The 22553-nt window shown below is 42.6% G+C and overlaps 1 protein-coding gene across 4 annotated transcripts in view; it reads right to left on the bottom strand.

The window, feature by feature from the left end:
- IFT46 (intraflagellar transport 46) overlaps positions 1–22553 on the bottom strand; it is a 716375-nt gene that overhangs the window by 44710 nt on the left and 649112 nt on the right. For all 4 annotated transcript variants that reach the window (XM_044080916.1, XM_044080913.1, XM_044080915.1 and 1 more), the window contains exon 11: positions 17669–17754. In XM_044080916.1, the coding sequence (XP_043936851.1) occupies positions 17669–17754 (86 nt within the window). The remainder of the gene's footprint in view (positions 1–17668; positions 17755–22553) is intronic.

The raw sequence follows: 22553 nt of genomic DNA, 5'->3' as shown, positions 1-22553 counted from the left end.
TTTTCTAGTACCACATTTAAGAGGGGAGCATGGGGGGGGTTGGGTTGGGAGTAGTTTTGGTTTGAAAAAATAGATTGCATTAGAGGTAAAGAGTTCATGTGAGATGGATGAGTAGGATGGGAAGTGAGGTTGATGGTAAGATGTAGTGGAGTGTGTGTGTGAGAGTTATGACAAGGGTTGGGAAAACGTGTGAGATAGGTAAGAGAAAAGAGAGAGAGGTTAGTAGGCCAAATGAGGTTATACGGAAAGATGTTATGTAGAGCAATTTAGGAGGGGTGGATGTTTGGGGTGATGTAGATCTACAGGTGTGTGGGGTTTGGCTTAGGTGTATTGTGACTGGAGAGTTGTTGGGTGAGGAGGAGTCAAGGGGGATATATAAAAATACAGGTAGTGGGGGTGGGTAAGATTTGGGGGCAGGGTAGGGGAGTGGAGTGATCCCGAAGGTGGGTTACACCTTCCGGGAGGAGCAGCAGTCACCAAACAGAAAACAATCAGTGAGAAGGTTAGCAACTACAGAAATTGGGCAGCCTATCGTTTGGGTTTGAATGTTACCTTTCTGTTTGTTTTTATTTATGCACCAATGGGGAGCTGCAGTTCACTGAGAAGTAGGAAAATAATGTAGTTATGCCAGGGGTTTTAGAAAGGGACATGCAGTAAATTATGACTCAATAGAGTACTAATTAAAAAAGAATGGAATATGGTATAAGCGAGTACACTACTGGGGAATCCTATGAAGCAAGGGCAGAAAAGCTAAGTCAAAAGATGGTGCCTTTCTACATCAGGTTTTTTGATTCAATATGTAAGTACAATCATAAGTACAAATGGTACTTACAGTTGTGCACACTCCAGACAGAAACAGAGTGTAGTCAAGTAGAGATTTTTAGTATTTAAAGATGGCGGCGCAGCTCAGGGGAGGAATAAGTAAACTCTCAAGAGGGAGGGAATAGACAGGATTTACAGGGCTGGGAAGCTTACAATAAGATTATGTTAGGAGACCGAGAGAAGGGGGGGGATAAGAGCCAGGGCTTGGAGAAAGCTGTGAGAAAACAGGTTTGACAGGGCTAGGAAACTTGCACTAGAATTATGTTAGGAGAACAAGAAAATGGTGGGGGGAAGGCTATGGACCAGGACTTGGAGAAAGCTGTGAGAAGAGAAAAACAATCAACCAGCTAGCCCAGGTCAGTACCTAAAGGTATTTGTTTATCTGTGTGAATTCAAAAGCAGATTTAGTAGAGCATCAAGGAAGTAGAATATAAAATAAATGTAAAGCTTTGGGAAACTGTATAAATTTGTTACAATAAATGGGAGAATAAAATATAAGAATAAAAAAGAAATTTGATATACAAGATAAAATATAAGAATATAAAATAAATGCAAAACTTTGAAAATAATTTATACATTTGTTACAGTAAATGGGAGGAAAAAGGGGGGGTTCCAGTAGTGTGCACAGCAGAAGAATCAGTAGGAGTACCACAGAGAGAAGATTATAATAGATTCTCTTTCATACCTTCGGGCATAACTTCCGCTCTCCGTGTTCTTGTATGCAGGCACTGCTCACAGTCTGTTGATAAAAGTAGAACTTGCAGTGACTTTTACTGGTTTGTACAGGGTTCCGCTCTCTGTGTTCTTGTATGCAGGCAGTTGCTTCAGGTTTTTTTTTTTTTTTGGACCTTTGAATGTGTTTAAGGGAACTGCTCACAGTCTGTTGATAAAAGTAGAACTTGCAGTTGCTTTTACTGGTTTGTACGGGGTTCTGTTCTCTGTGTACTTGTATGTAGGCAGTTGCTTCAGGTTTGTTTTTCTTTTTGGACCTTTGAATGTGTTTAAGGGAACTGCTCACAGTCTGTTGATAAAAGTACAACGTAGTGGCTTTTACTGGTTTGTACGGGGTTCCGCTCTCCATGTTCTTGTATGCAGGCAGTTGCTTCAGGTTTTTTTTGTTTTGTTTTTGGACCTTTGAATGTGTTTAAGGGAACTGCTCACATTCTGTTGATAAAAGTAGAACTTGCAGTGGCTTTTACTTGTCTGTATGCAGTTCTGCTCTCCGTGTTCTTGTATGTAGACAGTTGCTTCAGGGTTTTTTGTTTTCTCTCCAAACCTCCCCCATAAAACTTATTGATTAACCACATTAAGCATGTTAAAAAGAAGCATTGCTCCTGAAAGGGATCTCAAAAATTGATCCAACAATTTTACAATCCATGGAAAGCTACTATGGTAGCTGTACCCTTGTTGCAGTGTAATATTAATTATCCTGCTCATTGTTTACCATGGAATGTACGGCAGAAAATAAGGTAGTGTGAGATCCATTTAGACATGTTTGCTTACAAATGGTCAACTCCCTTATTTTCTGCAAAAGGCACAAGCAGCTTATCTGTCTTTTTGTATTCTTCTCATATCCAGATAGCACCTTGGTTGTCAGTAAGTATCTAAAGAGTACAGTATCTATCCCTGCTTAGTCTACGGCCTGGGAAAGAACACTAGGAGCTGGATTGTTCAATTAAAGGCAAAATCTAACACTGATGTTGGCACAAACAAATGGTTAGTGTACAGGAAAACTCTTGTTTGCATGGAGTACCAAAATGGCTTCCTGCACATCGGAACATCTAACTCTGTTAATCTCCTGGCTGAGATGACTGCCACTAAGAATACCTCTATCAATAAGATAAACTTTATGTGTGCTAAACCTGATAGTTTGAAAGATGTGTTACTCCTCCACTTAGTCAGAAATGTTTTCCTAATGCTTGATTTTCTGGCTTCCCTCATTACGTGGCACATGTCCTTTGATGATTGGTGTCAAAGGGTGGTAACATTAATTTCTCCAGGCTGCCTGACGGATGGACTTGATTCCTTGATGTATTAAGGTGTCCTTGCACTGCGACAATAGGTCCAACCACCTGAGCAGAATTAATGGATCTTCTTGAACATTGGTGGGAAAACTACTGCTGCCTAGGCCAAAGAGGGGTTATGATTACCTTTGGTTGCTCCTTCTGGATATTCTAAATTACTTTTGTAACCAACATTGGTGGAAAGCCATACAGAAACTTGGCCTTCCTAACAATTGTGAATACATCTGCTGCCTAAGCCTTTGGGTGTAGAGTTCTGAAATGTTTTTTTTTTTTGCATGTTAGTTCTCATAGCTTTCATACAAGAGAAAAAGATCCATTTCTGACACTTCCTAATTCTGAGTTTGACCTGTGGTTTTGCTCAGTTGCTCCATGGACACATTGTCCTCCATGGGAATGTATACTGTCATCAGTGTCAGATTATGGCCATGGCCACAGGTCATGTTTTCAATATAATCCTGCACAGATACTAAGAATACATTTCATCCTGTTTGTTAATATACCATTTGGCGGTGGTGTGTCCGTCACAGTCCTCAGGATTTCTGGAATCCATACAGACTTGAATACTCTCAGCGCATGCTGGACTGTTAGCATTTCCTTCAAGTTTAGATGAAATGTGAGATTTTTCACCTGAAGCAAGTGCCCTGTACCTTCAAACCATGTGAATGGGCTCCCCAAGGCCTGGTTTGATACATCTGTAGTTAGGGTATGGTTGTGGGCCAGGGAGTAGAAAAGCATTCCTGTGTTCTTCTAGAAAGCTCGCATCCTGCAGTTCAGTTATTATCTGTGGAGGAAAAACAAATAAAAAAAAACAAAATCTTTGAGAGAGACATGAATTCATCAAGGAAGAGAAAATTGTTTGACCCCTGCATTCTTTAGGACAGCCCTGAAGAACACAGTTCTATGCAAAGGTTCCACCTTGGACTTTTGAACCCCAGTTTCTGTAGATATGTCGGAGTAAAGGAGAGTGCCCTAATCTTCTCTCTAGATGGAGCTTCAAAAGGTAATCATTCATATAATGGTAAATGTGCATGTTTTTTGTCCTGCAGTATGCAACCACTGGTGCAAGACGTTCTGTAAAAACACCCGGAGCAGTGTCTAAGCCAAAGGATAAAGAGATGAACTTTTAGTTATGTACTCACCATAACTTCAGATGTTTGGGATCCATCTCGCCTACATTCTGAACTGATGGGTTCGGAGCCGATCCCTCGGCTCCGACTCGGCACGCTTATGCTATAGAGCGAGGCCTCTAATTGGCTGAGCTATCTTTATCCCAGGATGCACCACCACTAATCCCCCAGATCTTGTTTGTCCGCATTCATGCACACCTGCACAACTTGGTTATATAACATTGTTAGATGTTTCAAGATGAAACAACAGGATTCGGACCTTCTGATATCCTCTGATCTCCAAGGAAGGGGAAGGAGGGTGGGTTATTAGAATGTAGCGAGATGGATCCCAAACATCTGAAGTTATGGTGAGTACATAACTAAAAGATGTTATGTGATCCTATCTCGCCTACATTCTGAACTGATGGGACAGCGTCCCTAGCACCTAAATCCCGGGTGGCTCATTGGAAAACACTCCTGAGCACTGTGGAACCAAATGAAGCTCGTCCTCTAGATGCCACATCTAATTTGTAGTGGGAAATGAAGGTGTGCGGGGAAGACCATGTAGCCGCAGCACAAATGTCACTAATAGCAAGCTTCAAATGAAATGCTACCGAAGTAGACATAGCCCTTGTAGAATGAGCCTTGACAGAGGTGGTAAGCTCTTTGTTAGAATAAATATAAGCTTGAGTAATAAAGTCCCTGATCCATTTGGCAATAGTGACCTTTGTGACAGCGTTGCCTAATTTGTTATCTGCAAAGGATACAAACAACTGATCTGTTTTCCTTGTTTGTTTGGTCCTGTCTAAATAAAAACGTAACTGACTGTGGACATCTAGTGTGTGGAATATGAACTCCGCTTTGTTAGAGTATTTTGGGAAAAAAACTGGAAGCTCTAACGATTGTTGTAAGCAGAAAGTAGAACAAACTTTAGGAACAAAGGAAAGATTTGGTCTGAGGGATACTCTGTCTTTATGAAAAACCAAGCACGGGGTTTCACTGACAAAGCTTGAAGCTCTGAAACTCTTCTGGCAGAAGTAATCGCCACCAGAAAGGCTGTCTTCCATGATAGAAACTTTAGATCACATGTGGCTGCCGGTTCAAAGGGGAAAGAAGTCAAGGCGTAACACTATATCGAGATCCCATGAAGGTGCAGGATGAGAAATCGGAGGTCTTAATAGAGCAGCACCTTTCAAGAAGGTCTTACACAATCTGTTGCTCATTAAAGGTGGGTCTATGGATTCGTGAAAATTAGAAATTGCTGCCAATTGTACTTTGATGGTAGAAACTGAAGAGCCTTGATTGAAAAGAGAGGTCAGAAATTTTAGTACTTCTGCCACGGGAATAGAAATGGGGTCCAGGCCCCGGAGTTGAGCCCAAATAGCAAACCTTTTCCATTTGCTAGAATACAGTTTCTTTGTAGCAGACTTATGGGCCGAAGATAATATGTACACAACATCTGGATCCAATGCATGACTCCTGACTATCGTCGGAAGAGGAGGAGCCAAGCCGTCAATTTTAAGGTGTGTAGGGACTGGTGGAATAGTCCCGACTGATGAACCAGTAGGTCTGGGACCTGGTCCAGGAACCATGGACCTTCCAGGGCATGTTTCCGAAGATAGGGGAACCACACTTGACGAGGCCAGTAAGGAGCAATCAAGATCATTTTGCTCCCCAAGAGAGATGCCTTTTGAATCACCCTGGGGAGGAGAGGAACTGGAGGGAAGGCATAAAGCAAGCCGGTGGGCCAAGGATGGACTAATGCGTCCATGGGGCTCTTCCCGAGCCGGGTTAGGGGAAGAATTCTTTGCACTGCATTCAGAGGAGTCAAGAGGTCGCAACACGGAACTCCCCATTCGCTGAAAATCTGACTTGCCACGGTCATATTCAGAGACCATTCGTGAGGAGAGAGGATGGTTCTGCTCAATCTGTCAGCTATGACATTGGACTTGCCCGGTATGTGAGTAGCCACTAGGAAGCGTTTGGTCGAGACTGCCCATTCCCAAACTCTCATGGCTTCTCTGCAAAGAGGATAGGATCTGGTCCCTCCCTGTTTGTTCAGGTACCAGACAACTGACATGTTGTCTGAGTGAACAGCAATTACGCCCTGAGGGAGATAATCATGAAGGGCTTGAAGGGACAGGAGTACTGCCCTCATTTCTAGGATGTTGATATGAAGAAGAGTCTCTTCCGGGTGCCATTTGCCTTGGACTGACCTGCCCAGGGAATGCCCCCCCACCCCATCTGGGAGGCGTCCGTGGTCAAAGTGGCCGCCGGAGGAGGAAGAACAAAGGGTCGTCCCTGATCCAAACTGGAGGGCACTAGCCACCAGCGAAGGTCCCGTTTGCCAGATTCCGTGATCCATATGAGGTGACTGAGAGGGAGTTCCTGAAAGGACCACTGAGCTGAAAGAAGCCACTGGAGGATTCTCATGTGCAACCTTGCCAAGGGGACTAGAAGAACCATGGCAGACATGGATCCCAATAGCTGCAGGACCATTCTGGCTGGGGCTTTGGACCTGGGAAGTAAGGCTCGAACTTGATTTTGTATGGTTTGAATTCTGTCCGAAGGTAGATAGATCCGCATTTGGTTTGAGTCTAACTCTACCCCTATGAATCTTATTCGTTGAGATGGCCGCAACACAGACTTTGGCCAATTGAAGGTGATTCCAAGGGAATTGCCCAGTGATATAGTGGCTTGTAGGCTCCGCAGAAGTAGATGCTTGGAGGTCGCAGTTAGGAGCCAGTCATCTAGATACAGAAACACCTGGAATCCTAGACTTCTCAGGTGAGCAGTCACTACTGCCAAGCACTTGGTGAACACCCTGGGGGCTGTGGTGAGACCAAAGGGCAGCGCACGGAACTGAAAATGACTGCCTCCTAGGCTGAAGCGCAGATGTCTCCTGGATGCTTGATGTACCATAATATGATAATAAGCGTCCTTGAGATCTATGGAGCACATCCAAACACCTTTCTCCAGCAATGGGAGAATGGTTTGTAGAGTGACCATTCGGAACTTGGACTTTCTGACTGAATGGTTTAGGATGCTGAGGTCCAAAATGGGCCTCAAGTCCCCGGTCTTTTTTGGCACCAAAAAGAATCTTGAGTAAGTCCCTAATCCGATCTGGTCTACGGGGACCGGTTGGATGACTCCTTTTTGCAGCAGCTTTGAAACTTCTGAGGCTGTGGTATCCCATTGACTGGGTGGCGGGTCCGGGATTTTTTTAGACTGAGGGATGGGGTGAGAGAATGGGATGGAGTAACCTCCGGCGATAATCCGAAGCACCCATCGGTCCTGAGTGATCCCTTACCAGGCCTTCAGGTGCTTCGAGAAACGACCCCTGAATGGCTCCGGAGCAGCACAGCCGGGCAATCCCTCAGGGACTATGAAAGGCTGAAGAGCCATGAAAGGACTCGCGGTCTCCAGTGTTGCGAGGGCCTCTGCCACCTCTGGGATGGCGTCTTCCGGATGAATTTCCCCCTCCTCTGCCTCTGGAAGGGTAACCTTCCTGCTGAGAGGGGTAAGGCTTCTGAGATCTACGCAAACACATTTTCCCTCCTCTTTTAGCCTTGGGATAAGGTCGAAAGGGAGTGGAAAATCGTGCCCCTATGGCAGTCAGAGTCTTACCCTCCTGTTCACAGCGGGTTAGTGTGTCTTTTACCTTGGGTCCAAACAGGGAGGACCCATCAAAGGGGGTGTCGGCAAATGAAGACTTAAAGGCCTCCGTGAAATGACACAGGCGGAGCCAGGCTTGTCTCCGTAGAGCAATGCCTGTACCCGTCGCTCTACTCGCCCCTTCGGCCGCATACGAAATGAGCCTCATGGACGAGTTCGAAATGGACGACATTGTAGCCAGCTAAGAGCTAACCGTCTGGGCCAGCTCCTCAGGCAGGTTACCCAAGAGGGTATCGGATAGCTCCTTAATCAGATCCCTCTGAAATCTGGTAAAGTGCGTCAGGTAGTTCAAGGACCTCAGTGTAAAGGCCGCTGAACTAAAGGTGCGCTTTCCGTACCGATCCATGCTCCTAGACTCCTTATTAGGAGGATGGACGGACGTAGAAGCCTCTGCTACATCTTGCTGGGTAGTAGATGCCACCACCAAAGCATCTACAGCCACACCTTTAGTAAGGAACTCTCTATCAGGGGGCGCCAAGAGAAATTTGTTCGGACGAGCAGGCACCGGTTCCACAGAGTCTGGGTGTTCCCACGCCCTTCGACAGATCAAATCCAAGAGCTTGTCGAAGGGCGGAGACACCCAGGAGGCGGAGGGCTGAGCCCCGAAGGCCTTCAGGAACACCGACTCATCAGCAGAGGGAGGTTTGGACTGCCAGCCGCCTCGCTGTTTTAGGGCTTCCAGGATGTCTGCAAAGGAGACATCATCCAAGGATGACTTAGGGGACCCCTCTGCATCATCGAGATCGGTGTCGGATGTCAAAGACTCATCAGGGGAGTCAACATGCTTCCTCTTGCACGACCTTTTCCTGGGGGGTTCTTCCGAAGAGGCTTCAGAAGGACCTCCAGGAGGGGGAGAAACCCCAGCGGGGGTAACCTGAGGCCCGGGGGCTCTGCTGTCTAAAGACAGGGGGACTGCCAACGACCCAGTCTCCGTATGCAGGGAGGTAGCTAGGGAAACCGTGGAGGTAGCCAAGGAAGATTTGGCTAAAGCGCTCCTCATAGCCCTGAAGGCGGGACCACCAGAATCCTGGGAGGGTCCCACCTCCATGGCCACGACAGTGGATGGTACTCCCGCTGCCGACGCACCAAGAGGGAGACTTGGGACCGAGAGCATCAATCCCGAAGCCTCCCCCCCCCAGGGCCGAAGGAAGAAGTCCGTGTACTGAACTCCGACCCAAGAGCCGGAGTTGGAGCAAGTGTCGGGCCCGACCCTAACACCTCCACAGGTTCCAGCAGCACCGGCTCCAACGGTGCCGAAGCTGTTGGAGGAGGAACCACAGTAGGGGAGTGGACCATCGGCTCCGAAGCCAAATGGGCTGGAGCCGAAACTAGCTTTTGGAACACCGGAGACTGGAAGAGTCGAAGGAGCACCCTGTCGATGTCCGAATCAGAAATCTTGGATGACCTAGAGGATACCGATTGGGCCCGAACCGATTTCTCCATCGGCTCCGAAGGGCTCGGGGACCGGCTCCGAAAGGACTCAACAAATATCGGCTCCGAGGAAGGTTTCAAGGAAATTTCCCTCGGTGCCGATAAGGACTTCGGCTCCGAGGGGGAAGAGTCTGAGCCAGTAACCCTGATCGGCTCCAATATCAGTGGAGCCGATGAGGGTGACCCGCCTCTCGATGCCCCAGACCTCGGCTCCGAAACCAGAGTGGTCAAGGCTGGAGACATCGAGGCAGACCGTTCCGACCTCGTCTCCAAAGTCCATGGAGCCGATGGAGAAGTCTGCTTAGATTTTTTAGCAGTCTGTTCCGACTGACTGGTCGGAGCCGATGCTTTCTTCTTTTTAGAAGGAGAAGGAGAGGAAGATAAAGCCTCCTCGAAGGAAGGCTTGATTAATCCCTTGAGGATTAATTTGTTTTTACTCTCCTGGAGGACTCTAGAAGAGAACGCGTGGCACACACTACACGACTCTTGTAAATGCTTAGCACCTAAGCAATAGACGCACGAGGCGTGGTCATCCATTATGGACATTTTAAAACCACACCTCGTGCATTTCTTAAACCCGGAGGGTTTGTGTTCTTTCGACATAACTGCTTTGCCAAAGAACCAATATATGAGAAAACAACACTAAACTTTTAGTTAAAGACAGTTCAATACAACAACTTTAAAAAAATTTTATATATATATATTTTTTTTTTTTTTTAAACACTAACAGACAAAAAAGAGTGAAAGATAGAGAGAGAGTCAAGACCCTCTAACTTAAACGGGTACTTGACCCAAGAAATTACACAAGCAGCAAAGTAACAGGGGAAGGCCCCTCTAACTAAAACGGGAAACCTTCCCTGACTAAAAAAATCACGAATTTACTAACAGAAATTCACCAAACACATTAATATAACAACAAAAGCTGTTAAAACAGCTTTTGGGTTCAAAGAAAGGAAATTTGTGACAGGAAAAGCCTAATAACTAGTACTTAGCCCAGCCAATGTTGAGACCACGTCTAAGCTTGATAGCGGCAAACGAGATCTGGGGGATTAGTGGTGGTGCATCCTGGGATAAAGATAGCTCAGCCAATTAGAGGCCTCGCTCTATAGCATAAGCGTGCCGAGTCGGAGCCGAGGGATCGGCTCCGAACCCATCAGTTCAGAATGTAGGCGAGATAGGATCACATAACATCTGGCAGTTTCCACTCCTTGTCCTAAATTTTAAAAATCTTCCTTTCCTTTTTGTGAACTGGAATGTGCAGATAAACATCTTTTAGGCCTATTGCCACCATGAATGGTGGAGTTTACAGGAAAGAAAGGAGGCAATTTAACATTCTGACTTTTCTTACTTCAAAATAATTGTTTAATCTGGATAAGTTCAGAATGGGTCTCCATGGACAGTCCTTTCTAGTGACTAAAAAGAACCTTGAGTAAAAGACTTTTTCCTTGAATTTGTGGCGCTTCTTTACTTCCCTTGTAACATTAGTTGCAGTATGGGAATGACATGTGGCTCATGTCCTGCTGGCATGGTTGGCATCCCTTTGCTGGGAGGTATGACCAAAGTTCTAACTGGTATCCTTTCGCAACTATGTTTACTACACATGTATCTGAAATAATATTTCTCACAGGTTCATAGGTAAGTCCTAGGCTGGCTCCCCTTGAGGGACATTTTAAGCATTGCCAATTTCCCTTTTTGAGCTTGAATTAACCTATCCTATGTGATCCCATGGTCTATAATTATATATTACCCCTAATGAGAATGACAGGGATCATACTATAGATAACAAGGGGACACTTCCATGGGATAAAACATTTAGGAGCTGCCTCTGTCCATTAGTAGTACAGGGGGCAGTCATGGCGTAAATTTTCTGTTTGCTATCAACAGATCCAAGCTATACTTGAATATGGACAGGGATGAACTTTGTTTTATGTGGAAGGGGAGTCTTAACCAGAGCACTCAATCAGAAAAGCAGAGAGTCTCCCTCACATCTTTAGTGGTAAGTCGATGCAGGGATGGGTAAGGCGGCAGTATTTAACCTGGGTAGTCACAACTGATTTTTAGATGTAGTAATGAGATGATGTTCCCCTTTGCCTCCCCTTATCATCCTCACATCTGTTCATGTAGAATGGTTTTCCTCCTTTAGGCTATTTACCCTCGCCTGACTTTCTGTAAAAAGGTCCCTTCTAATTAGGATGATTCCCTTTATACTTCAGAACAGAAGAACAAAACTTATACTGGATGGTATCAGTCATCTTCCCCCATCCTCCAAACTCTTCAAAAACTTTGTAAGCTTAAGATACACAGAGCAGATCTCTATGCAGAAGTGCATTCAGGAGTTAGGTCTTTACACCTTCAGCTAATGAATGAATTCAAAGCCATGTATGTCATCTTAATACTGTGCCAGTAGTGGCAGCTCTGGAGGCTGCATGTGAAGCATTGTAAACACACTCAGTGCTTGTGTTCACAAACAAGCATGGCAAGCTATCTTCTCTTATCTTAGTGAGAACAAATTTCTCTACCAACGGTGTGCAGTACTCTGCATCAGACAGGTCTGTTTTAAGCTCAGTCAAGGTGGACATGCTTGAGTCGTCCGATATGATCGCATCTGGAGGAGTTTCATCAGAGGTAGGTGGCTCTTTCAAAGCTGGGCCTGGTCAATGCCTCCTCGGTAACAGCATCTTTTGAGTCAAGAAGCCCCTAGGACAGAATTCCTTTGTGAGGTGTCTGAGTGACCACTATCAGATGCAGGTTTCTTGCAATTTAAATGGCATACACAGCATTCCTCCTAGCCTTTTTAGTCTTAGGCGTAAAGTCCTTCCATATATTGCATGAGGCAATATGGTGGCCAAGGCTTAAGAAAAAAAATCACATGCCCTGTCTGTCTTTGAAGTTAATCTACCTCTTACATATGTAGTTACTCTGCTTGGCCAGCATCTCCAGACATCTGAGTGGGTACATCTGGAACCAACAGAAATGTCAGTCATGAACGAGAACTGTCAATATAGCCCCAATAACAGGACCTCTGCAAAGAAGGATAACAAAAATCCCCAAGGGATACTTAATCTGCTCTTCCACTCTTGGCCAGGTCTGACCGACTGTAAGAAATATCTGTACGACAGCACTTAGCTGGAAACAACTGAAGGTAGCTGACCACGTCTTCCTTTATACAGTGACATGGAGATGAGAGGCAGCTGGCATAGACAAATGTAAGTGCTCTGAAACTCTGGCTGGACGTAGGACTCTACCTGCAGTACAGACTCTTGAAATTATGGCTGCATCAGTGACTTACCAAAAACATATTTATCTTCATCATACTTAATATTAGCTACAAATAAACAACATGAGGTTTGAAATGAAAAGTAAAACAAGGTGTGAAAACATATTATAATGGCTGTTGCAAAAAGAGCAACTTCTTTTTACAACTTCAGCTGACTATCATATATTAACCATATCACACAACTCATCTTTATTTCTTAAGATTCTTTGCCAGTTTAGCACTGAGTCTTGATTTGATACAGTCACAGCAATAAAGTACAATTAAAGAAAATGGCTGAAAACATTTTCCTGTGCTACTTTATCAGGCATACCTTCCACGGACTACATTTTATGACATCACAGCATATGCACTTATGTTGTCTTTCAGTAATGCTAATGTAGCATTTGCCTCTCATCTACACAGATGAAGACTGTTTCTTTCCCTACTGATACATAGGCAGAAACAAATTAAAAAAACAACAGTGTTGGTCGACCAGGATGAAAAACAAACATCTATGTTGCTCATGACACAGGCTTGAGGAAAAGACCCAGTCAGTCAGAACAGCTGACCAGGGGTATGGGTTGAAATAGCTGCTGGTCACCACTCTTGCCTTGGGGAAGGGAGCATGTGGATTTACTGCTGTCTTGCAGGTTCTATATTACAAGATCGAAGCTTTACTTAATCGAATAAGTAAAGCTCGAACTTGTAATATTGAAACCGTAAATTATCGAATGGACGATTTAACCCAGGGAAACACTTCTCTTGGCCGTTATGTGGAGTATGCCTGTTTCTCCAATTTGGAGTGATCTTGGAGTTGGTATATTTGGGTAGGGGGTGTGTGGGGGACACAACCCCCCACTTGATTTCAGATGTACAGTTTTTTTTTGATTCGCCAAGGGAAGTGTTTCCCTTGGTTGAAAAGGCCGTTCGACAATTTTAGCTGTTGAAATTACAAGATCGAGCTTTAGTTATTCGATTAACTAAAGCTTCAATGTTGTAATATAGACGTGTCCTGCATCACCTTTGGTGGAGACTAAGGACCTTTGAAGGCTGAAATCTGTAAGGAGAGTGACTACACATACAACACATTGTATGCAGCAGCACACATCATATGCAAGAACATCCCTGCATCTCATTCCTCTGTTAGGGATCCTGACCAGCTACTGCAGAATGATGGCTCATAGCACCCATCCACCACTCCCTTTGAGTCCTCACTTCTCTACCTTATGACTGAATAGCTAGAAGGTCCTACCCTCTGGGAAATCTGGATGACCATTCAGTGAAAGGACATGTCTGGGATGATCTGGAAAGAGTTACAGAAGTAATCACTAGTGGGCTGGGGGGGGGGGGCTGAGGAACAAGTAAGTGGTTAGCACTGTTTTGATGGGGGACAGAGAGAGAATAAAAAAAAAGTAATGCAATGACTTGAAGGAAACACCACTGTGATTTTACATTTGAAACAGCCTGTGGCAGGAAAGACAGATATTTCATTTTTAGGGAAATGTAATCTCAGAGCTCTACTGTTTCATGTCCACATAAACATATTCACAAATCATACTCAGTAATCTTCCTTATGAAACTATAGAAATATTATTAAACATAAGATAACGGACAATGAACATGTCATCTGGGCTTAATAAATGTATAACAGCAACATTTAAAAAGGGAGAGCTGCAGTACCAAGAAAATATCAACTTGGGGACAGCAATGTCTTAAAAAGGAATTTGAGGAGGAGGAGGGAGTTTATATTTGGGAATAGATGAAGGGTCAGCAATAAAATTAAGAGAATAAAGTTAAGTATGGAATACTTCAGAAGACTAAACCTAATACTGAAAGCAGCACTGACATCTAGGAATAAAGTTCAATATATAAATCAATTTGCTTTACCTGTCCTAACTTACTGCTTTGGTGTGACTGACTGGCCCCAAAAAGTATTGGATCTATTTGACATGAGAAAAAACTGCTTCATGCATACCAAATTATACATAAAAACAGTCCGTACCAAGATTATATATCCCTCGCTCTGAAAGTGGTATTAACCTCCTCGAGAGTGACTACAACTATAGGTCTCCAATTGTGGAACTCCATATATCTTTGCTGACCTCATCAGATCCAAACATAGTGAAAATTCTACAACATGAAGAGAAGAGATCTAAGATGACATGTTTGCTTAGTTTAGAAGAAGCATTTTGAAACAAAGAGGGAACAAATCAATTTACAACTATATAAAATTAGATAAAAACAAAGTGCCAAAAATATACAAGGGAAAGGACCAGAAGAGAAGGAAACAAAATTGGAAAATCCACAAATATAGTGGCAAGTATAGAAAATGTCTGGAACAACCCCATGTTGACCAGGATCGAATGAAAGAATGGTTAAGAAGAGGTAACCTGAAACCAAAAGATGAAAGGCTAATAATGGTGACCCAAGACAGTGGGCTAAGTACAAGGTGGTTTATAAAATCCATTGAAAAAGTGGGAGAAACAGACAAATGTAGGTTATGGGAAATAGAACTGGAAGCAGTTGCACATTCTGTTGTTGGATGTGATACACTCATGACTGAGGATCTGTACACTGAAAGACACAATAACATGACAAGACCATTACACTGGAGGATCATACAAACACTACAATATAGAAGTACCTGAGAAGTATTGGAAAAATGAACCATAAAGCATTGTTAAGAATGACGAAGTTTATATCACATGGAATCATCCATTGTCAAAATTTCAAAAAATAGATGCAGAAAGTCAGATAAAATAGTCCAAGAAAAAAACAGAAAAGTAGCACTGATCATTGAAAGTGTTGTACTCGGCGATTACGGCAGCTTCTGTATGAAGAGAAACAAAGTCATAAAATACCAGGACTTGCAAGCAGAAATGAGGGCAATGTGGAAGAAGGATACCTAGGCAGCTCCAATAGCAGTAGGAGCAACAGAAATAATAAAATGAATTTAAAATAATACTTTCCATGGTGGTGCAGCGGTAGCATTGTTGCCTCACAGCAAGAGGTGCTCCCGTTTGATTCTTGGCTGGAGTGCGGGGAGTGCCTTCTGTGTGGAGTCTGCATGTCCTTCCCGCGGTTGGGTGGGAGTTCGAAAGACATGCGTAAATGGGCATGTCTTCGTTGAAGGTTGGACGTCGAGCTGGCACCTCGGCATTCATGAAAATCTACTGCCAATCATTAGCAGACCGGAGTTCCGCTGTGGCAACCCCTAACCGGGAAAAGCTGAAAGACAACAGCTTAAATTTGCTACCAATGCACGTAACCCCATATGAACTGCAGAAAGAGGCAATTCTGGGTACATTGCAGGTGCTGATAAAAGCGCTCCAAGCGAACATCAAAGTCTGAAACCGTGCTGATTTTTTTACCTCTAATTGTACCCTCACTTAAGAATGGGGTCCATTACTGTCATGGTATTAGAAACCCAAAAGACTTGGAGAAATGAAACCACCTGACAATGAAGTTCATGCATAAGTATCTTCTCTGACATCTTTCCTTTCTTGTTTTAGGGAGACAATTTACTGTTTTCCTCCCTGCCTAGTACCCCAAATGTAGATTAATATGGTTGTACCATCCTCTGAAGTGCAACTTTAGTCACACATACGGATAGTGCCATACGTATTGGTCAGTAGATAGCATGGTTACCCACAGTAATCCACGTCATGGTCTGGGCCTAAGCAAGTTACATAAAGCAAATGGGAGTCTCTGTGTGGAAACTGTTTACCACAGAGGAGAGAATTATTAACTTTATCTGACATAAGTCAAAGAAGAAAGAAAGGAGTTTGCCAATGGGGTACTTATCTTTCCGACGACAATGTCTCTCTGGTGCGGACCGACCGAAGCACTTGAAATCTGCTTTGGGCTCTGGAGGGGTTCTGGTGGCAAGAAAAGACTAAAGTGATGATGGTGGCTGGCTCCCTTTATAACTGAGCGTACTGACATCCGTTATGGCATCTGCCAGCCTGGGAGGTGAAATAAGTTTCTCTGGTAGTTGGGCCAGCCGAGGGCTTTCACAGCAGGAAATCCCAACTGTCAGGACTGCAACAGTGATGCACGAAGAACATAGCATGGTTATCCACAATAGTCCAGAGATGCATGCAGTCCTTTTAGGTAGACTTATTATTTCATGGTAACTGCTGTCAATGCAAGCTAATTACATATTTTCTAGAATTTATTTTTCCTAAAGCTTGCCTGTACTTGGCACCATGTTCTTCTGTAGGCACATTATAAGGAGGCAGCCCTGTTACACACTCTAGAAGACTGCATTTTTGGGCCTACAAAAATACTCAAAGAGCAAGTGGTTTACGAAGTAAACATGAGGATAACAGGCTCCAGTGGACATTTGAAACTTGATCAGAATGTAGTGGTTACAAACTCTTTTTAACCAAGAGAGATTGATGGATGCAGAATGGCAAGAAGAGAGGTTATGTCTCTTAATGAGGGTACACACATATTGCAAATGAGAGATAAACCACAAATAAGTTGCCCTGCATTCACATACACTATGTTAAGGAAGGCCAGAAAGGAGTACTACAAATGCAAGTATTTCCATACACATTAAACAATGAACAGGTTTACATTAGAAATAGCACATATTTCAAACAGATAATAGTATGTCTTAAGGCAAACATCAGTTCCACCTGGACTATTCATCAGTACCTATAATCTAGTTCGATTGTTGTTGTTGTTTGTCTTTCGGCTTTTTCCGGTAAGGGGTCGCCACAGTGGAACTCCGGTCCGCTAATGATTGGCAGTAGATTTTTACAAAACGCCGAGGTGCCAGCTCGATGTCCAACCTTCAACGAAGGCACGCCCATTTACGCACGCATGTCTTTCGAATGCTACCCAACCGCAGGGAGGACATGCAGACTCCACACAGAAGGCACCCCGAAGCCCAGCCGAGAATCGAATGGGAGGTAACAACTCTACCGCCGCGCAAGTTCCTGTAATGTGTAGCAAAAATACATATTGTACTGTTATGTCTAGATAGATCTCTTCTGGCTTGCTTCAGGAATTTTTTTTTTTTACATACAGATAGATTCCGTTCTCCTCACAAACAATGGGCTGGAGCAAGTTCATTACATCATTCAACCAACTGCAAAAGGTAAGCTAAGAAGTTAGGATGCAATGGGAAGGAAAGATGTGTGCTGTATACCAGTGTATCAATTCAGAGTGCAACAATATCATTCCTTAAGGAATAGGAAAGTTGAACAGAAAAGGAGCTAGCTACATGCAGTCTCTTTTGTCCACTCAAAAAGAAAGTCTTTTCTTGTATGTGCCTAAATGGCAAAACAAAACTTCTCCTGGTCTTGTTCATGATATCACTGCTATACTGTTTGAAATAAACTTACCTGTGAGTTTTTGAACTCTGCATAGAGACTGAATAAAACATGCAAGGTCTGAATCCGACTCTTGTAGACTGGAATATCCAAAATAGCTAAGATGAAGAAAAAACAAAAAAGGAAAACCTATTTTAGAAGCAGACGATATAGTTAATTTATGCCAGATTTTACAAATCAAATTTGTATTTTAAGTAATTAACTAGACCCCAGCACTATATTACAAGTTCCAAGATTCTAATCAGAAATACACCAAAGAATGTGTGTTGAGGATCTGCTGAACTCGCTGACTACTAAACTTGTTACTCATCTGTATCTCAAATTCGTTATATATGTACTTTTTCACATATGTATTTCTAGTAGCCTTTAAACATTATCAAAAGTTTTCCAATACAGATTAGATGAAGATAAAGAAACAATAGCAGGATAAATACATTTTTTGATATAAATGGTACTGGACTGATCCACGAGGAGACATTTCATCCACAAAGTGGGAGCAATGTCTTCTTAAGTGACTTGCTAAGAGTTGTATAGTAGCCAAATAGAGGCTTAGGAACTTAAATTCTGCAGTACTGGTAGATGACATACCACGTAATAGCATGGAGCCTTAAACACTTGAGCAAACTGCCTGTGAACTGTCTTATCCTTACCATCTAATTGCAGCTATCTGACATCCTGTCAGCTTTTTTAGTTATCAGAGCCTGTGTATCAGACATGGGCTATTTATTTTAAAACTTCCTGGAAAATGTACTAAAGTGGTAGGAATGGCCAAGCTCAACTTACAGACTGAGGCTGTTGGCATTAAGATTCCCAGACTGCTAAATTCCTTCTTGCTGTCCCATAATTTACTATGGAACTCTCTCCATATCTTCACTGCTTCATTCATACCTGTACTAAGGTGAAACAGCAACAAAGATGCATTTAGCTGTCTGAATTTCCTCTCCAGCATATGAAATAGCTTCCAAAACTATGAAGTCTCTATTTAAAAAAGAGCCTGTCAAAATAGTTGAAAAGGCATTCTCTCCCTTGCCTGACTTTTTGAAAAATCACAAGTTTTTATCTGTACTGCCAAGATTTTGGACCAGACAAAGAAGCATCCATCATAATAGATTTGAAGCCTTCATTTCTGAAATCTTATACACCAAGACAAAGTCCTACCCTGCTTATTTTGATTACATCCAAGACAAATTTGCGGTGGCATTTTTAAAGGCTCACATAAGTTTTTGTAGTGCCTCTACTTTCTCTGACACAAGGAGTCAATCATGTTTTTTTTTTCTTAAAAATCAAGGACACTAAAAAATATCCTCAAAAGTTCCACCTTTCACAGCTTCAGTCCTGAGGATCCCAATGATAACCCGCAGAGCAAAAGAGTTGATGCCATAACTCATATTAGTGTCAAAGTCTTATTATTACACAAATCCCCTTATACAATCACATTATTTAAGAAAAGTAACTAATTTCTTTTTTTTAATAATGTTATTGTATAAAAGCAATAATCTACTCCTGTTTGTGGCTATATCAGAATTTACCCATGGCTGGCTTTGTTTAATCACTCAGGCTTTGACCTTGTGATCAAACTACACCAACCATGGGTAAATCCTGATATACCCATGTACAGTCATGGATTATTGCTTTATTATATGATAAAATTCAATTTAAAATACAAGTACACAATTAGCTGATCATTTTAACGTTCCTATAACTTTGCAGAATGCAACTGTAATACACTAGAGATTGACACATGGTTGTTGGTCAACTAGTAGCAATCAGCCTGTATTGCCGTACCAAAGTTCTATGCTATAAAATCTTTTCTACATCCCTGCTTTGTTTAGTTTCCCCAAAATGCACAAAGATCCAATAATTCTGCTTTGAAACTTATAGTAGCAGCTGGGGTATCAAAGACTGAACTGTCTGCCTTGTATATTAGCACAACATTAAAAAAAATGTTCTTATCAGGAATGCATCTTAAAAGGATCTCTAGCATTTTCTGAGGAATTTATTTAATGTAATATATGACAAAGGATGATTTCTTGTCCCTGTGTACACGATTACGTTATTTACTATCATACCACATTCTACTGGATTAAGGTGGTTTTCTGATGTTTTGTCAAAGTACAGTTGTGTAAGTTAAGTTTACCATAACAGTAGATGTTCGAATGATCACTGCTGCTGTAGCCTTAGCAATATGCATTATATCCTGCCAAAGATATAACACCGGCCATCTTCCAAAGCTTCAGGGCACCTTCCACGTGTCCAAACTGTCAGGTAGTTCAATCTGAGCTGACAAAGACAAGTTTGACAGCAAAGCCTTTCAGAGCTTTCCTGGCAGCAGAGAGAGAGAGAGAGAGAGAAAGGTTCAGCCCTGAAAGGCCAGTGATAGGAACACAAAAAAATAAATAAATAAATGTCCACACCCTGGCATAAAAAACACACCAAAAACAAGGGGATGGAGGAAGGCAGCAGCTACTGCAGTGATCATTCGATCGTCTACTGTTACGCTAAATTTAACTTACACAACTGTACTATGCTCATCATATTGATCACTGCTGCAGTAGTCCTTATGGGAAGATTATGTTAGTTGACTACATTTGGAAGGTGGAATGAGAACAGTCCAGGAGCCGCTGGAGAATGGTCCTAGCAAAACTTGATCTTGACCTAGAGAAGAAATCAACCTTATACTTCCTTCCAGAAATATGTACAGAGGACCAAGTAGCAGCTTCTAGAATACTTCTAGAATCCAACCCTTTCCAAAAAAAACATAAATGAAGCCAAGGCCCTTCCTGGAATAGCTTTGTTATGGTAATTATAAAAAGAACTTGGGTACTTACCATAACGCTCCATCTGTGTTGTCCATTTTCATTCTTCCTCATTTGTTGGGGGTTTGGATCACACCCTTGGATCCAACTTAGTCACTTTTTCCAGCTTGTGGAACAATGAAACTCTTGAGCTTCTCCCTTATGCCATAATGCCTTAGTGATCTAACATCCCTCAGATCTTGTTTGCAGCCTCTGAAACCAGAAAGTGTTAGAAAATAATAAATTAACTGCATCTTGGACTCACACAAAGGAACAGTAATTCCTCCAGCATCTTAATATCCTTCCAAAAGTCAATCAAGAGAGGGGTGAAGGGGAGGGAAACTGAGGAAGAATGAAAATGGACAATACGGATGCAATTATTATGGTGAGTACATAACTTCTTTATCTGATGATGTAATTTTTATTCATTCCTCAACTGTTGGTGCAGACTGCCCAGCTACCCAAATCCTGGGAGGTCTCTAAGGAAGGATGTTCTTGAACACTGTCGAGCCAAAAGCTGCTCTTCCCCTAGAAACCAGATCTAACTTGTAATGAGCAATAAAAGTATGAGGATTAGCCCAAGTTGCTGCTGTGCAAATATCATCCATAAAAATGCTGAAGAATGTGCTTTTGGTGGTTTTGGCAAAGACAAGTCAAATTGATCATAAAAAAAGCAATGCAGTTAATCTGGCTAAAGTCACTTTAGAAAATGGCTTGCCTAATTTTGAGTCTGAAAAGGAAACAAATAATTGTTCTGATATCCTAAAATGTTGCTTCTATGTAGATAAAAAATGTAATTGCTAGTGAACGTCTAAAAGGTGTAACATATGCTCTCCCTTATTTTAGAAATTTGGAAAGCAATCTGGAAGGTTGATAACCTGATTAACATTGAATTCTGACACCACCTTAGGCAGAAAGGCAGGATTGGTCTGTAAGGATACTCTATACTTATGAAAAATCAAATAAAAAGGTCTGGATGACAGGGCCTGTAATAATGATACTCTTCTAGCATAAGTAATGGCCACTAAAAAGATAGCTTTCCAGGTCAAGAATTTTAGATCACACTTAGCTGATGGTTCAAACTGATTGTGTTAAGGTTTGTAAAACAATGTTCAAATCCCAAGGTGAAGTAGGATCTTTTAATGGGGGTCTAAGTTGCAAAGTTCCCCTTAGAAAGATTTTACAAAGTCTGTAAAATACTAAAGATGAGTTATTTACACCTATATGAAAACTGGAAATGGCAGCTAGTTGTACTTTTACACTAGAAGAGCTAGCACTTTCACTGAAAATTGTAGCTAAAAATTCAAAAACTTTAGGGACTGGTGTCGAAAAGGGATCTAGATCCTTCTTTTGCACCTAAATGGCAAATCTCTTCCATTTACTTCTGTAAAGTTTTCTAGTAGAAGCTTTGTGAGATGACAGGAGAATGTGATGGAGAGAGAAGGAGAGTCTGGGCTGTTTAGCAATCAAAAGAAGTGGAGAAACCATGCAGTCAGTTTTAGTCTTGGAATGTCTGAATGACTCATGTCTGTCAGTTGAGACAGTAGGTCTGGAGTTGTATACAGAAACTATGGAGGGATGAAGTAGATGAGGCCAGTAAGGGGTAATAAGGATAACTGTGCTCTTCAACTGACATGCAGTCTGAAGAAATTTGGAGATTAGAGGTAATGGGGGATGGGCATAAAGGAGACCGGGGGCCAGTTATGAAGTAGAGCATCCCTTGGTGACTCCCCTGGTGGGGGGATAAGAGCAAAGAACCTGCTGCACTTGATGGGAGATGCAAACAGATCACAGCATGGTTGTCCCCATCAAGGAAAATCCTTTCCACAATCTTCATATTGAGCCACCACTCATGAGGCATTAAAATGGACCTGCTTAACTTGTCTGCAATCATGATGGATTTCTTCAGAATGTGTGTTGCTATCAGAAATTGACTGGACGAGATTGTCCACTGCCACACTGTCATAACTTCTCAACAGAGGGAGTAAGATTTGGCTCTCCCTTGTTTGTTGATGTACCAGACTACTGACATATTGTCTGTCGGGGTCGCAAAAGTCCAAGTGGGGAGAGTGTCTTAGAAGGCCTGCAATGCTAGGAGGACC

The sequence above is a fragment of the Protopterus annectens genome, chromosome 8.part0 (assembly GCF_019279795.1).
Source record: "Protopterus annectens isolate FY-2018-M chromosome 8.part0, PAN1.0, whole genome shotgun sequence".
Classification (NCBI taxonomy): domain Eukaryota; kingdom Metazoa; phylum Chordata; order Ceratodontiformes; family Protopteridae; genus Protopterus; species Protopterus annectens.
Note: the sequence above shows the minus strand (reverse complement) of the source record. Positions and strands in the feature narration are given on the sequence as shown.